General features: G+C 40.6%; 1 protein-coding gene and 1 long non-coding RNA gene across 7 annotated transcripts in view; one reads left to right on the top strand and one right to left on the bottom strand.

Annotated features, from left to right (window-relative positions):
* ptprua (protein tyrosine phosphatase receptor type Ua) overlaps window positions 1–17,262 on the top strand; it is a 125,027-nt gene that overhangs the window by 88,098 nt on the left and 19,667 nt on the right. For all 6 annotated transcript variants that reach the window (XM_078268138.1, XM_078268133.1, XM_078268135.1 and 3 more), the window contains 5 exons: window positions 3,608–3,724; window positions 4,441–4,595; window positions 9,868–10,003; window positions 12,129–12,278; window positions 15,876–16,190. In XM_078268138.1, coding sequence (XP_078124264.1) covers window positions 3,608–3,724; window positions 4,441–4,595; window positions 9,868–10,003; window positions 12,129–12,278; window positions 15,876–16,190 — 873 coding nt within the window. The remainder of the gene's footprint in view (window positions 1–3,607; window positions 3,725–4,440; window positions 4,596–9,867; window positions 10,004–12,128; window positions 12,279–15,875; window positions 16,191–17,262) is intronic.
* On the bottom strand, window positions 46–13,328 carry LOC144529165 (uncharacterized). Its single transcript, XR_013502960.1, has 4 exons — window positions 13,242–13,328; window positions 4,424–4,626; window positions 1,492–1,532; window positions 46–1,016 (listed from the first exon to the last, which is right to left on the bottom strand). It is a non-coding gene; the product is annotated as an uncharacterized LOC144529165 (long non-coding RNA).

Raw genomic sequence — 17,262 nt, 5'->3', positions numbered from 1 at the left:
GATAGATGGAGGGATGGAGGGAGGGAATGTATTTCTGGAGCTCCCTTTTTTATCATCCACCATATATCAGAAGAGCCACTACGCTCGGTGTTGTGGGAGGAAATGGCTTCCGCTGTCTGATCCTGAAAGATCGCCTTTTTGCTTTGGTGCCTGGGCTCCAAAGTCAAAGCTTTGATGTATATGAAGGAACATTGTGGCCTCTGTTCTGTTACTCTAAGGAGAGACACTACAGGGGAATAGGGAGAAATATTTGAACTAACAGATATCAGCATGAAACTAACCCCAGTTGGTTACTTTCATTAAGACAATATTTTTTTGTATTACAAGTTTTCTGAACCGTTATGTTTAAATATGCAAATTAGGCATTATCTTGTTAAATACGTTCTAATTGACATACTGTACATTTCCAGAATGGGAATCTGAACCTTAGATAAAGCCAGGTTCAAAATTCTTGTTTCATTTGGTTGACATATTTAAGTTTAAGGAAATTTTGGATATCACTTTGTATCACTCTATAATTCAGAAAATACTGTCAAAGAACAGCCAAAGAAAAATCAGTTTTTGCCATGTTTGTAGGAATAAAATGTTACTTAAATCAGGCTATGCGTGATACGTGAAGAAATCCCTCTGTAAAAACCTTCAGAATATAGGTAGGAATGAAATTGCAGAGTTTGGTGTATGTAAAGGCGCTGACACACCAACCCGATTATCGGCCAGTCTGGCGAGGTCGGTGACTTGAGTCTGTTCGGTGTGTTCCGTGCAGTCGTCAGCCTGAAGGAGCCGTCGGCATTCATTTTGGTCGATTTGACTTGTTGAATCGGCCAGTGGGCAGTCGGACTCAATGACCAATCTGATTGGTGGAGTGCTAGCCCTTGATGCTTCGGTGTGTTCAAAGGCACTTTTTGGACCTCGGGGAGCCGAATGATTTGTCCGACTGCCTTTTCTGCCGACGGTCGGCCGTCGGGTTGGTGTCTTCAGTGCTACTGAAGTGGAGATTTCTGAGAGTCTGAGAAAAACTCACATTTTGAAACAGCCTGTAAAGAAATATCATAAAATTCTATACATTTTACACAGACACTACAGGTGATTAGGAGCAAACATTTGAACTAACAGATATCACCATGAAACGTCCCCAGCTGATTACTTACATTAAGACAATTCTTTTTTGGATTACAAGTTTTCTGAAATTCTAATGTTTAAATATGCCATTGAGGCATTATCTCATGCTAATGTCACTTATGCTGAATTTAGGAGAAATATATAGGCACAAAAAGACAAAGTGTAGTAAGATAAACACCTAAACCTCTAACCCTAACTATTTCTGCTTCTGTTGAATACAATGGGCTACTGTTACAGTATTAACAAAATGTTATACATGCCGTTTTTAGCTTGCACTAAACGTACCATTCAAACAGAAGTTACAACAGTCAGACAGTAATGATAGTAGTATTGAGTAGAGTAGAGAGAGTGATCAAGTTCCCACAGTTGTACCTGTATATTGTCTTCTATGGCTCTGGAAAGGGTTGCTCCAGCTATTTGTAAAAAAAAAATAAATAAAAAAAGTTAGTGTGTACAGCAGCAGTTGAAGTATTCAGATCCTTTACTTAAGTAAAAATACTAATACCACACCCACAAAAAAATACTTACAAGTAAAAGTCCTGCATTGAAAATGTTACCTAAGTAAAAGTATGTAAGTATCATCAGTAAAATGTTTTTTAAAGTACTAAAAGTAAAAGTACTCAATGCAGTAAAACCCTCACATTTTAGAAACTGGAAATAATCCAAACAGTTGTGTGTTTAATCGGCTAAACATTTCAGCTGTAAATGTAGGCGGTAGTTTAATTTATAATAAAACATCAGATTTTATAAACTACATGTCTTTTGTATGCAAACATCTTAATTTGTTAAGTAACTAAAGCTGTCAGATGAATGTAGTAGTGGAGTAAAAAGTACAATATTTCTCTCTGAGATGTAGCGGAGTAGAAGTAGAAAGTGGCATGAAAAAAGTAAAGTACCTCAAATTTGTACTTAAGTACAGTACTTGAGTAAATGTACTTAGTTACAGTCCACCCACCACTGGTGTACAGTTCTACCTAAGTCCTCCATTTATATTATATAACAAGAGAGTTGCACCATTAAAAGCTAAGGAATGTCACAGCTACCAGAGAAGTTGTGTAAATTGGTCGCTAGGAAACATCTGTAGCGCCGTTCAAAAGCATCTTATTTTGTGAAACAAGAATAACTGACAAGTAACGTGGGCGAATAAGTGTCAACCAGGGTCACAAATTAACAGGGACTCGGGGAAAATGTGCAAATAGGAAATTAAAAAGAATAACAGGAAATACATCATATAATTCAGAGTGCCCTTTTAGCCTTTCATCATTTTACATCCCCATAAGGGATGGTGCTCTAGTCTTTCCCAGGCTTTGTAGGTGAGAGATTTATTGCATTTTTGGATCAGAAAATGAGTCCACAGCCTGGAGCGGTGGAAAATGTTGACACCAGGCAACCAGCAGTAGAAAGAAAATGTCGACGCCACAAGAAACACTGCATCAACAGAAATATATGGTAGCCATTCACTTTAAAAGTTAAAAAGTGGAGGTTTGGAGGGCTGCCTGGTTGGGGACGGAGAGAGGAAAATAACACCATCAGTGACGGAATCTATTCTATTTCCAAGAGCACACCATCAGATTTAAAATAAAAAAAAGAAACGTCTTATCAAACTTTGGTGTCAACACTTCTATGTGTCAAATGTGATGGTGGAGATGATTGGAACGACAGTGGTAAAGTCCAAATATTTAGCAGAGCTTACAACAGGATTAGAGCGTTGCAATTTAACCTAATTTGCTAATTTACATTGCTACGTTTTGGTTTTTAAGCGGAATTTTGTCCCAAAAGCGATCTCCGTGTACACAAGTGTTTTGAGCTCCAGTAGAAGAACTAATCTCCGTTTAAACTAACACGCCCAAACCAAAATATCTCATCAACATTCTCGTATACTGGGCATAAACAGGACGCAGCTTTTATACTCCGCCTGTTGTAGTAGCTTAGTCTCAGAGAACTAGGCGTCTGTGTTGCCAAAGGTCTCCGTTTGCGGCCATTGAGACTGAAACGCAACCCCGCAGATTCCAAACCAAAACGGGGTCAGAAGTGTTTTCGGTAACACTTGAAGGTATTTACATAAGAGTGACATGACACTGTCATGAACACATGACACAGTCATGACACATGAACCCTAACCCTAACCCTAACTTGTCATGACAAAGTTGTGGATATGACACATGCCTTTGGTGTGGGAGACCTGGGTTCAATTCCCACTGCGATACATCAACCACTTGACTTGTTTATAATGGTTATAAGAGTGTCATGTCGAGTGTAACTGTGTTTTCAAATGTTTAGGGGCTCTGAAATGCCAGAGCAGGGGGAATGCGAGGTGTAAACGTAGCAGAAGATATTTTAAAACCAAAACACAGAAATGTAAATGTAGCCTTAGTGTGCTTGTTGAAATGTCAGTGCCTGGTGGTGTGACTGTTTGTTGTCTAGTGTTGAGATGAATCAGCTGTGAAGCTCTCTGAACCTTAGCTCTGTGTGTGTGTTGTTTGTCCAGATGAAGTGCTGTAAGTATTGGCCTGATGACACGGAGCTCTACGGTGACATTAAGATAACGCTGCTGAAGACAGAGACACTGGCAGAGTACACCGTGCGCACCTTCGCCATGGAGAGGGTGAGTCACACTCTCACTTTATTCCATCTCAAGTCTCTCGGTGTAGCCTCTTTGTACCTTTCTCGGTACCACTTTATTAGCTACTATAACAATGGTAAATTGATAGCTACGATTAAGAAATTGTTCATAGACCGTCAATAAACATTATTTGGCTGGCTATTATAAAGTTGCATCTGGTGAATATAATACCTTTTTAATTTAGACTTTGTAAAGCATCCATAAACTGTATTTAGATAGCTATTATCAGTGCACAAATAATCAATAATTATCTTGTTTGTAGATCACCAAATAAAGATTTAATGGGGCCAAATTAAATGATGCTTTATAAACAACTTATTATTATAACCGTTAGTTGCAACTTCATAATAGCTATTCAAATAATGTTTAAAGTTTTAACCATTGGCCAAGTATTAACAATCTATCTAAAGTTATAAACGTATTATTTTGTATGAAACTAAACTAATGATAATATCACATCAGTTATAATATCACTAATAATTAGGAAACATAAATTGTCATGATATTGTTTGTTAACAGTAAAATAACTTGTGACTTAAGTTTAATCTACCATGTATTAGTGATATTATAATAAAGTGTTACCCATTTCTCATTCTGCTTCAGGTTTGTGTGATTGCTTTCTATTTGTGAACTCCTCTGAATATTCCGGCTCTCATAATGATAGCGTCTCGTTGGGTCTACCTTAATGTGTCTTGTAGCGAGGTTACCCTGCCAAGCACGAGGTGTGCCAGTTCCACTTCACCTCGTGGCCGGAACACGGCGTGCCGTACCACGCCACTGGCCTGCTGGCTTTCCTGCGCCGGGTCAAGGCCTCCACGCCGCCCGACGGCGGGCCGGTGGTGGTCCACTGCAGGTAACTCATCACGCTCCACACTGCCAATGACCTTAACACCAAACAGATGGAGACACGGGCGGGGCTAGTAGGGGGGCACGGGGTGGCACCCCCCCCTTTCCAATCCATTGGGCTAGACTGCTGTCAATCTGACAATAGTGATTTCCATTGGGGTACTGTCACTTGGCTGTCTGTTCTGCCAATCTTCCCAGCCCTTGTCACATGACCAATTAATGTTTTACTTAGTACGTTTACATGCACATAATTCACACATTGGCACATATTCCGGTTTTTGCCCTAATTCCGAAAATGACGATATTCCGACTAAGCTGTTTACATGGCTAATGAAAGTAAATATTTCAATAATATTCCCGTTTACCAGTGGTGGCGGACCGTGTGAACAAAGCGTCCCTCTTTCATTCCTTCAACCAGCTTCTTGAAAAGGTCGACGTAGCGATGTGTGCGCACATCCAAAAACCTGTTGATATCCAAGTCTTCCAAAAGCAGTGTTGGGGAAGTTACTTTTAAAAAGTAGTGTTTGCTCGTCACTCGTTACTTCTTAAAAAAGTAATCCGTTACTTTACTTAGTTACCCCCTATGGAAAATAACTTTTTACTTTACTCATTACTTTTACGTTACTTTTAAAAGCGGGCGTCTCTGGCAGAGACTGAAGTTAATTATATCAAAACTATCTTTGACCATAAAGCCGATCTCTGGTTTATCAGTGAAGTGTCTGAGCTACACTGCAGACTGGATTCTCTACTCACAGAGTGATGGCTGATTGATTATGAACGAGTCCAGCGCGGCTTGAATGCACATCAGCAGGTCATCGGCATTACACAGTGTTAGTTAGTGTATGCAATGTCTGTATCGACTTGTACCGGTTGCGCAGCCATGATGGCCCGTGCATTGTCGTAGACACATGCAGCCTCTTTTCTGGAAATCCTTGCGTGTCTGTGCAACCGACACAAGTCCACAGCGGTCCGCTGCGTGTATGTATGAGGCCATCTCCACCAGATCCATCTGTGAGGTTGAAAACGAAGCTTAAAACGCTCTCAAAAGTTAGCTTTGGCTGCTTCTCGCTTGCCATGATTCCTCTGCTACCAGCCTCTGTCACGTCCCGTGTGGAGCTTGTGAGCGTGCAGCTGAGAAGGCAGTGTCGCTGTCAAATCTGTCCCTGGGAAAAGTAACGTTGCGCCGAATTGAAAAAGGAACAACGTTTCGTTACCAAATTTTCAGTAGTAGCGCGTTACACTACTTTTTGCCCGAAAAAGTAGTTACGTTGCTGTAACGCATTACTTTGTTACTTTGTAACGTGTTACACCCAACACTGTTTAAAAGTAGCTGTGTTTCTCCTTCCTATCGGGTCTGAAGCCTTCCATACTGTTGGCTGGTTGGTTTGTGTACAGAAACCATAGCAACGCACAGAGCTGACCATAAGCCTACGGTAAAACCCCGATTGAGACGCATATTCTGAATGCGCTGTATACATGTCTAAAGAATGTCTTTTAAACCCCGAATAATACCGGAATATCCCACGTCTTAATCAGAAAATGCTATATTCGGAAAAAGGCCTTATTCAGAATATCCAACCGGAATATGCTGTTTACATGACCTGTATCAAATTCGGAAAATTGTCATATTCGGAATATTGGTGTGCATGTAAACGTACTGCATGATGGCTATCCAAAATTCTGATACCATGGAACAAGCACTGAAATAGTTTTTTTTTTAAGTGGCAGACTGAGCCTATAGAAAATGTATATTGTATTTGGATACACAATTAGTTTAAAATGAAAACAAGGGAAATTATTAATGATTGGGATGTGTTTTATTTAGCAGAATTACATTATGCTGTTCTATCCTATCCAATACTTCCTATATTTCTAAGCAGATTTTCTATGCGGTATTCTGATGCCCAGCCTTCTTCTACTCTTTAATATCATATTTCTTTGATGTCCAATACACACTTAATTTGCTGTTTTTGTTTCTGCTACAGTTTGTGTTGGTTTTTTTTACATTTCCCAAAAACACTTTCAGCTATTTGGTGCTGTGTAGGAGCACAATAATGGCAATAACAAATACCAGAAAATGGAATGAGACTGGCCAACAGGATGTTGCATTTTACACGTAGCCAGCGTGGAATTCACAAAGACGTAGGCAGTTGGATTTTTGACGATCAAGGATAATGTCTGCCGTTGCAGTGAAGGACTTTTAATTCTCTACAGCTCACAAATTTTCATCCAAATGTTATGTGCATTATAAGTTTTTGCATTAAAAGAAACAGAAATATGGAAAAAAATAATGAAATATAAACATAATGAGCTTGGTTGAGGTGGCAAATGTGTCATATAAAAGATAAGATAAAGTCTAGTCACAATAAAAGTCACTGTAGTATCTGATAAAATTGCCCCATGATGATTTCTCACCTGTTTGGTTTGGTCCAGACTAACTCTGGGCTGCTGTGATAGCTATCAGTCAAACTCTGGGGTGGAACAAACAACCTCGCTGAGCGACTCGTAGTCATGAGATGGCCACAGAGATGGTCTTGCTTCCTTTTTCACCTTTTCCTCGGAGTTTACTCTTTTTTTCATTTGAACAATAAATTGCAGAAACAGCTTAAACTAGACTACCTACCAACATTGACACAGTTTAAAATTAGGATAAAGGACTATTTGAGTACTAAATGCACATGTGCTGTTACTGAGCGCTGCTGGTGATTATGTTGAGATGATGTTATATTGCCAACTGAACTATTATACTGCTGTCTTGGCCAGGACTCCCTTGAGAAAGAGATTCTGAATCTCAATGGGATTATTTCCTGGTAAAATAAAGGTTAATAAAAAATAATAACAAAAGAAAACACTAGCAGAGTCAGCAGGAGGTTAGCAGATTCGGCAGGAGACTGGCGAGTAGATTTCCCGATCCTGATGAGTGACTCCTAGCCACATGCCATCACCGTCCAACGTCAAGCGCATAAAGCACAACTAATGTTTGTAAAATAGACAATTCAGCATCCATATTGCGGAGGCGACTGGAGAGTTCCCCACCTTCTAGAACCTTAGGGACTGTTCGTTATTTAATTAAGAGGCCACCGGAGGAGTTTTGGGACCTTTAATCAAAATAGACCTGACCCTCCCTTCACCAGCATTACATTTTGGATGACCCTCCGAAATGATTGGGAGAAAAGGGATGGCCCTCCCCAACAATTTATTGTACTGGTTTGCGCTTAGCAAATATATACAGATTCCCATTGTTTTTTAATAGCCATGTTATACATGACTAAACCTCTGCATTCTCATCTTACGCATCCCACTCCTCTGTTATGGTGTGGTGGACATTTCAGTAGATTTACTCACCAACATTGTTGTGGAAACAGAATAAGCATGGAAACTAAATGCATGCTTCCTGCATTACTGCATTACTTCAAATACTAAGTTACTCATCTAGTAAACTAGTATTCACATGAAATAAAACATTGAGACCATTCAGCAAAGCACACTGGGTAATTCAACAGTGGTTGCTATGGACTCGTCACTAGGCTTATTCAGTCATTGTATATTTTAGCATAGGTAAGCTGCTGAAGCTGAACATTATCCAAAACTCCATTTCTCAGATGAGCGTCAATTTGGGAGCTTGCATGTTACCACTCCTTCCTCAAATGCCTTGAAAAGGCTGTCGTTTGCACATTTTTACAAATAATCACAAATAATCACCGGGACCGAAAGGATAGACCTCCCGTCTCATGCCTTGCCGGCTGGTGCTGTCTGCAGCCCAAGTTTCGGCTTTTCAAAATAAAAGCTTGCGTCTGGTCAGCTATGTTTTCGTACGGTGTTTTGGATGTTTTTGAACTAAGCAGTACGGCAATCATGCTAATGAATAAAATTATTTTTTCAGCAGATGTCTTAGTTAAAACACGATTGAGCTAGCAAAGCAGTTTTGTGTTTATATGTGCAACCGGGATTTATTCAGTTTGGGTAATCCCACTGTCTCTAAAGCTACAGGTCTGGCTGACTAAACAGGGGGGGATCCATCTGCTAGCGATAGGAGCCGAGACTCAGAGAGCTACATGGAGCTACATGGATAAATATGCACCAAACAAGCCACTTTGAAATTTTGCTCTACTCATGAATACATAAGTTGGGTGACCCTTCCCCGTAGACTAAAAAAATGTGGATGACCCTCCCCTCAACAAAGAATAAAAAGACATGAGATATTTTCCTCCGGTGGCCCATTCCATAAATACCGAACGGTCCCTTAATAATTTGAAGTCAATGCCTAACCATCTTGCGAGACTTTCGCAAGTCTTGCGTTACCATCCAGACACGGCCCAAATTAACCAAACTACGTGTGTGACAGCTTCCTAATTCAATCATCATCGTGGCTCATGTGAGTAGCAGCTATGAAATGCTCTTTGGATTGCTTGATTTGTTTTCTGTGTGAAACCCCCCCCCCCCAAAGTATACCGGCTCATCCACTGATTCAGGTCAGAGTAAACCATAGAGACCCACCTCTTCAGACGGCTTCAGTGAGGTTGTTTAGTTTAATTGGGTTTGATTGACAGCTTTCACCCCAGCCTGAACCAAACGGGTTACGTATGAAAGCACTTTTTCTAATCGAACTCGTTTGATATGAAATCTGTCCATTGTTCTGTGTGTGAGTAGCTGGATTATAGATTTCTCACAGCTCGTGATTCTTTATCTTTTTGTACATGATACCCAGATTCATGGTTGATCTCTGTTTTTATTTTTAACTGCCACTGTACACCAGCTATCTGTCCGTGGGTTCTAATTCCAAATAAAGCACCAATCCTTTGGTGCATCTTATCATAAATGATGTGCTTGTTTAACAATATCGATGCACTGCAGGGAGATTTTTTTTCAGTCCAATGGGGAATAAGGAAGGGAATACTGCGGACAAATGAAGCACAAACATCCTAGTTTTTTAACTCTGAGATGGTTTTAAACTAATAAAACTTTACCTGGAGAGGGCCAAGGCATTCATAAACTCCCACACGTGCCTTAATCACGGTGTTAGACCCAGACATTGAAGGCAGGGGCCAGTACAAAGGGCGTTTTTAAATGTCTTAGCACTCTCCAACTAAAAGGCTTTTCAATTTCAAACTTCAACATTTTTATGATGCCAGAAAATAATGGTCACTGTATTTCCTTTCTTACTTTCCTGAACAAAGCTCTTTATTACACTGACTTCAGTGTGTCTGGCTCATAACTAAGGGCTCCCCGCCGAGCCGTTTTCATTTCGGTGCTATATTCTCCTCTCTCCTCTGCACCAGTATGGGGGCGGGCAGGACCGGCTGCTACATTGTGCTGGATGTCATGCTGGATATGGCTGAGTGTGAAGGAGTGGTGGACATCTACAACTGTGTCAAGACTCTGTGCTCCCGACGCATCAACATGATCCAGACTGAAGTGAGTGGGAGGGCGGGAATGTGTTTAGAGAAGCTGTTAACCAGAAGCTCACAGGTTTGATTTTCACCACATGGAGCTGCTCCTAACCCCAATTTTACATTTGACCATTACTTTTATATATCGGGCATGTTTGCACTGGAGTTTTGATCTTGTCAGGCTGGATAAGCCTTTGAAACAGAATCCCAACAACCATTGGCAGTGGTGGAGGAAAGTTTAACTTCAAAAGTGAAAGTACGAATACTAACAGTAAAAGTACACAAAGGTATCCCAGTGTATCAGTAATAAGTGTAAGAATTAAGAGGGCACCCTCACACACCAATTTTGGCTGTGCCCTAACCTCCACTCATGCTGGACCTTGTGTATTTGATTTCTACTCAAAAGCCTTTAACAAGCGATGGGAGCCCAACCATAGGCGCCAATTTATGTTTTCCTCTGTGGGTGCTTACGGGCGCACGCCCTTTAAAAAAAAAAAAGTAGTCAAAAAATGGACAGCGGCCGACATAAACACACACGCCTATTAACTCGATAATAAAGCTGTAAAATCTTTCAACTCAGGACAGCGCCACTTCTCACAAATACAGATAGGATTGGAGAACTGACACATAACCGCGATCTGCTACGTCGGAAATTAAGAATCAATGCTGGGGATGGAGGGGGGGTCACTAAAGAGGCGTTTTCATCCGAGAGACGCTGTGATTGGTGGATAGGATATGGAGCAGGGGACTGACAGACGCTCCATTTAGCACCAACTGCAATGTTTAATTTTAAATGAATGTAGCCTACTGGTAGTAGTATCGGCGCCTATGAGCCCAACCCCCTTATGGTCATTCTGGGGTCTACAAATGACACTGCTTTGAACTCTGGCAGGGACAGATAGCCAGTGTATCTGGGTACTGTACTGCCTAAAAAAACATATATTACGATTATGGAAGTCTGAAGCTTAGATTCACAACAGCAGGGAGGAGGAGTGTGTTTGATAGGGCATGGGGACCAGTTTTGAAACATTTAAGAAGCTGTGGGATGAGGGGTCACATATATTAATACTGTAATAGTGGTAGTTTTAAAGGAACATTCTCTTTCTTCTTTTGACTCCTGGGTTTGCTCTTTAGTCTCATAGCATAAGTCTTGCTATTTGCTACTGTGCCTCACCATTGATGTATTTAGAATCCGCCAAATAATGACAATTGTGTGTTCTCCGTTGCTGCAGTGTTTTTGTTATTGTATGAATAAGAAAATGGAGAAAAAAAATAATGTTGCTTGTATGAACCAGTACCCAATGTTGATCTGCAAAAAAATCATTTTCAAATAACAAAACAAAAAAAAAGGCACAGTTCACCCCAAAATTAAAAAATACATATTTCTATTCTTTTTCTCAGCGGGGCTATTTATCAATCGAGACAAGTAAGAACTCACATAATGAGAAACTCACTTGAATTGTGTTAATAAACACATAATTGGAAGTAATTCTAAGGTCTACTTAATGGGAACGCTCAATCTTCAAATATACAAACCAGAAAAAATGTCTGGTCTCAAAAAATTGAAAAAACAATCTAAAAGTGGAAAAGATTTTTAAATTGTCTTAGTGTGGAAGTGGAGGCGGTACAGTTAATACCAAAACTATGGTATTTATCCCCTTTTAATTCCATCTCTTCACTTTTCAGTTAGACCTCGTCTACCAGTTAAATAAATATTTCTGCAATTACGGGAACCTATTAAAAATGATAATAAGTTGTAAGAGGGACAGTTTAATGCCTGTTTTTTTTAACGTATCCTCGCCTCTATGATCTTTTGTTTGGTTGGATGTTTAAACTAATTTCCTAGTTTCCTTTTTTAATTGCACAGCTCATGACGGTATTTAAATATTGTGTGTGGGCAGTGTTTTTTGCTCTTCTGATGCTTGTTTCCCCCCTCATTTTTAGACACATTTCTGCTTGGGAACAATGCCTGAGAGTGGGCTTGGCTGACTATTAGTCAACATTCAACCGCCGTAATTAAACTCTGAATTGTTCTTCACAAGTGGGCAATTAACAGCTAGGAATAAGTGCCGTGCAGGTTTTTGTGTGACTTTGTACATCTCTGAATGTTTCCCCCCCGCTGTCTGTCTGTCTGTCTGTCTGTCTCTCAGGAGCAGTACGTGTTCATCCACGATGCCATCCTGGAGGCGTGTCTGTGTGGAGAGACAGCTATCCTCGTTAATGAGTTTGCGCTCACCTATAAGGAGATGCTGAAGGTTGACTCTCAGAGTAACACCTCGCAGCTCAGAGAGGAGTTTCAGGTAATGCACACCGATACATGATTTGTATTTGTTTTGTTTGCACGTGTGTATTAGTGTCTATTTCAGCACTGCCTATGTCTGAGTGAGCAGTGGAGGAAGGTCTGGTAGCTGAGCCAAGAGAAATCTCAATCATTCCCAATCTTGCAGAGACGGAGAGCGTAGGTATATGTAAGGAAATAACATAAGCACAGGCTAATTATTGCTAACTAAAATGCTAGTTAACATTAGTAATTAAGCGTAAACAGCTAATGTAAGTCAAAACTGCCTGAGAGCTTCTCCTGTACTGTACGGTAATTCCTCTACTATGCGACAGTAAGTCGCGTGGTTATGACACAATCGTTAGCCTATTTTTATAAAAACGTCTGCTATGGAGCCATAACGTGAGGTACAAGATAATGGAGCCTTTTATACATTGTCGTGTTTCTTTAGAAATAAACAACAGACAAATAGAGTCTTTAAACACTTCAGATGTAAAGTTAGTTTTGCCGCTGACAGGCTCAGATTAATATTCTAAGTGTCTGACAACTTTATGGAACGGATTTTTAATAAGGTCAACCTTTCTGTTGAAGAGTAAGATCCTTGTTTTTAAACATAAAAATATCCAAGAAATTGAGTAATCATTTTTGCATCGTAAAATATACTTCATTAAAAAATAAAGCACTTTTAGTGGAGCAGATTGACGATTGGACCCATAGGGTCACATTGCAGCCCTGTCTGTGTGTTGCCGGTTATGGCATTCATGCTTAATACTGGACCAATTTCAAAGATTGTTGTTCCTATCAGTCACTTACACACGTTAAAGGAGAATTCCGGTCGAGAAAAACGAAAACAATCGGTGTTGCCTACACTGTGTTATCCTCCTGAGTCCTGCTACAGTGTGCACCCAGGAGATTGAAACAGGGCAAGTTTTAAACATGCTTTTTAGCCTCTTAACATGTTCGAAATATCATTACATGTGCCTACCCATGTGAAGTGATTCCTCCCGAGAGCACAGTGAATCTGACTGCAGTAGATGTGAAAGAAATGCATAAAAGTTGTGCTAATTCAGAATCTGTTTAGTTCCGGTGTTGAGACAGCAAGACTTGGGGACATCTACAAACTACAACACCGAAAAGAGATACAAAAATATTTTCAATACTAGGGATATGCTTATTTTTTAAAAGTAAGTGCTGTAGTACAACTAGCAGGAGACACCTTGTCATTAAGGTAAGTTTGGAGACACCACCTTATTTAATCATTAAATTAATAAATATTTTTGTTGTATCTCTTTTCGGTGTTGTAGTTTGTAGACGGTCCCTAAGTCTTGCAGTCTCAACACCGGAACTAAACAGAGCTGAATTAGCACAACTTTTATGCATTTCTTTCACATCTACTGCGGTCAGATTCACTGTGTTCACTCAGAAGGAATCACTTCGCATGGGTAGGCACTTGTAATGACATTTCAGACATGTTAAGAGGCTAAAAGCATGTTTAAAACACGGTAACACGGTGTAGGCAACACCGATTGTTTTCATTTTTCTCGCTACTGACAGCACTCCAAATTTACAAACGACAGAGCTATGTGTTGAAATCAACCGGAATTCTCTTTTAACATAGGAAAATAGGGTCCAGGTTGAAAAAAAACCCGGTAGATACCCTTTAAGTAAATGTCTACTTCAATACAACTGGCTGTTTCTCTGGTTCAGTGTTAATGCTCTTCATGAGAGCTTTTACATTTGCCCTTCTAAACACAAAAAGTCTCGCACTGTAGGTCCTCCGGGAGAAATACGCTCAGGTTGTTTGAAATAAATGACTAGTCAGCATTTGAGTGATGGCTACCAAGGCCGAAGCTGCTTTTCTAATCAGTATACATTAAACATAAAAAAACCTTTTGCTCAGCAGAAAAGTTTTACATTGCGACTAGGAACGTGTATTTGTCTTTCATGTAATGGTATTGTCGTGGCCAGCTGTAATGATGGTATTGATTGGTGACCTTTGGCCGTAATAATTAGATTTTTTCCTTCCCGCATGCAGCACAATTACCCTCTCAGTGCTACTCATATGAGCCGTCCAATCAGACAGCCTCTTATAATTGGGACTTGTAGTCTAAGCGCAATATTCCCGTTAGGAGCCGGAATGTTCTATTCATTTTGTCCAAACCAATAGGGAGTCATTCACAATATGAGGCAAGTTAGATAATCAGTTCATTTCAATTTCCATTGCTTCATAATATGTGTATTCATAATGCGTATAATGATAATAAAAATAATAATGAGATTGAGCTAAATGTCTTTCTATCCATTGAGCCTTCAGATTTGGACTGATAATGAATGTGTTTTGAAAGTTTCCCGGAGATGATTGGTGATAGTTGTGCTTGTCAGGTATTGACAGTCGGGCTGTTTGGAGAATATCTTCATTGCCTCTGTCCGTCTCTCTTTGATCCTGTTTCTGTTCCGCTGTGTCTGTCTCCTCTTATCACCATCTTTTTTTCTCAGTCTTTCATTTTATCTCTGCATCTCGGATGTGAACACGTTCTCAAACACACATGCCAATCTTTTTAATTATCTCCTCTGCACATTCTCTCCTCCTCCTCTGTGGTGGAAGAAGTATTCAGATCTTTTACTTAAGTAAGAGTACTATACCATACCACGCTGTAAAAGTAAAAATACTCTGTTACAAGTAAAAGTCCTGCATTGAAAATGTTACTTAAGTAAAAGTATGTAAGGATCATCAGGAAAACTTACTTAAAGGTCCAATGTGTGGGAATTTCTCCCATCTAGCTCTCTCGCCCCACGCAGTTCAAAATACGTATTACAGCTACGGTAGCCTTCACGCTTCAAAAAGCCGGCCTCTTGCTCTTTTCGATATCCTTTTTCTTTGTCTGGGTGAAGAAGAAGACTCGTGTTCCTGAAATTTGGATTTTGAATACTTGTGGTCCTCCATGTTTCCTTCTTCAAACTTGCCGGGGCCGGGAAGCTACGATACCCATTAGCAGCGTTAGCAGCACCTGTGAGTTTATCATGCAACAGCGAAAACGCGAAAGGCGGAGCAGTATGTCCTGTATGTCCCTTACTGGCTAACGTATTTCAAGATGGAGCATGAATATGGAGCGTCTACCCCAGTTCATGCGAATGCAAATGTAACATTTCAAGCCAAAAGGAATACTTGGAATTGATGGTGGTGGTAAATATTCATGAAAAAGGACAAGTTTGTGAACGGGCAACACGGATTATGATAATGAACAACTAAAGACGTTACACACTGGACCTTTAAGGTATTAAAAGTTAAAGAACACAGAAAAATGCTCAACTAAGTGTTTAATCATTTCAGTTGTACTTGTAGGCTGTTATATTGTTGGGTAGTTTAATGTATAATAATACATACTTTATAAACGTGTTGTGTGTGTGAAAAAAATCTTAATTTGTAAAGTAAATAAGTAACTAAAGCTGTCAGATGAATGTAGTGGAGTAACAAGTACAATATTTCTCTCTGAAATGTAGCGGAGTAGAAGTAGAAAGTGGCATGAAAAGAAAAGACTCAAGTAAAGTATAAGTACTTGAAATGTGTACTTAAGTACAGTTCTTGAGTGAATGTACTTAGTTACTCTTCTTCCTTTAGACTCTGAACTCGGTGACTCCCCACTTGGACGTGGAGGAATGCAGCATCTCTCTGATGCCCAGGAACCGCGAGAAGAACCGCAGCATGGACGTGCTGCCGCCGGACCGCTCGCTGGCCTTCCTCGTCACCACCGAGGGCGAGAGCAGCAACTACATCAACGCAGCACTCGCCGACAGCTTCCTCCGGCCCGCCGCCTTCGTGGTGACGCCGCACCCGCTGCCCGGCACCACCACCGACTTCTGGAGGCTCTTGTACGACTACGGCTGCACCTCGGTGGTGATGCTCAACCAGCTCAACCAGTCCAACTCTGCCTGGGTAAGGGGAGGTACTAGTCTCGCATTGCCAGACCTTCCTCCACAGCGCTGCGGAGGAGGGTCTGGCTAGTCCACACAGCATTCCAGGATGGGAGAAAAACGTGCTCTGGTTTATTGGCATTTCTTTTAACCAATCACAATCGTCTTGGGCGGCGCTAGGCGCCTGATTCAATGATGGTGCCCCTTCAAAGTAAAAGGGGTGGGGGGAAAAAATCAATACAGCATAGTATCGCGATATTTTCCATGGCAATACTGTATCGATACACAGACGCGAAGTATTGATCTATTAATATATATGTGTTGGTCAGTTTGTCTGCTTGACAATTTTGCAGCAATATAATTGAAGTGAGATGAACAAACAGATAAATGTATCTCTTTAGATAAAACAGATGTTGACATCTTCTTGGGGACATAATTTGAAATTGGGAAAAATTTGCAATATGTTTAAAATCACAATAATATCCTATTGTGACATAAGTATCGTGATGATATCGTATCCTGAGGCCTCTGGTGATTCCCTCCCTTACAAAATAGCCTCTGGAAGGAACTTGTTTTGGTGGAACATGTGTACGTTCAAAAGTAGTTTTAGTGGTGCAACAGAAAACTCAGATTGGACAGATAGTCTAGCTAGCTGTCTGGATTTACCCTGCAGAGATCTGAGGAGCAGTTAACCATAGTCCTCAGAAATCCACCGGAGGTTAGAACGGCAACACAAAGAAAGAGGAAGGTGACGGACATCCGGCCGAAATGAGGGACATCGGCGGAATCTCCGGCGTCACCTGAACAATCCTGGAAATGAAACGTCGCGGATATAGACTAGGGGAGGACAGGGGCTGGTGAACCAGCTGGAGGTTAGATTGGCTACACATATCTTTGGGAGTAGAACTAATTTTGCTATTAACTTTCATCTTATCAGCCTCCCACTTGTAATGTAGCCATGGGTAACTTTAAAAGGCTCTGCGCAACAGCATTTGCATCACAGCTGGATTTAGATTAGTCCCATTTACATTCACTCTAGGGAAGGGAAGATTCACCCATCTGCATCGGTGCGCCCACATACAAGTGCATGACGC

Source organism: Sander vitreus, chromosome 14 (genome assembly GCF_031162955.1).
Source record: "Sander vitreus isolate 19-12246 chromosome 14, sanVit1, whole genome shotgun sequence".
In the NCBI taxonomy this organism is placed as follows: domain Eukaryota; kingdom Metazoa; phylum Chordata; class Actinopteri; order Perciformes; family Percidae; genus Sander; species Sander vitreus.
This window is presented reverse-complemented; position numbering and strand designations above follow the sequence as displayed.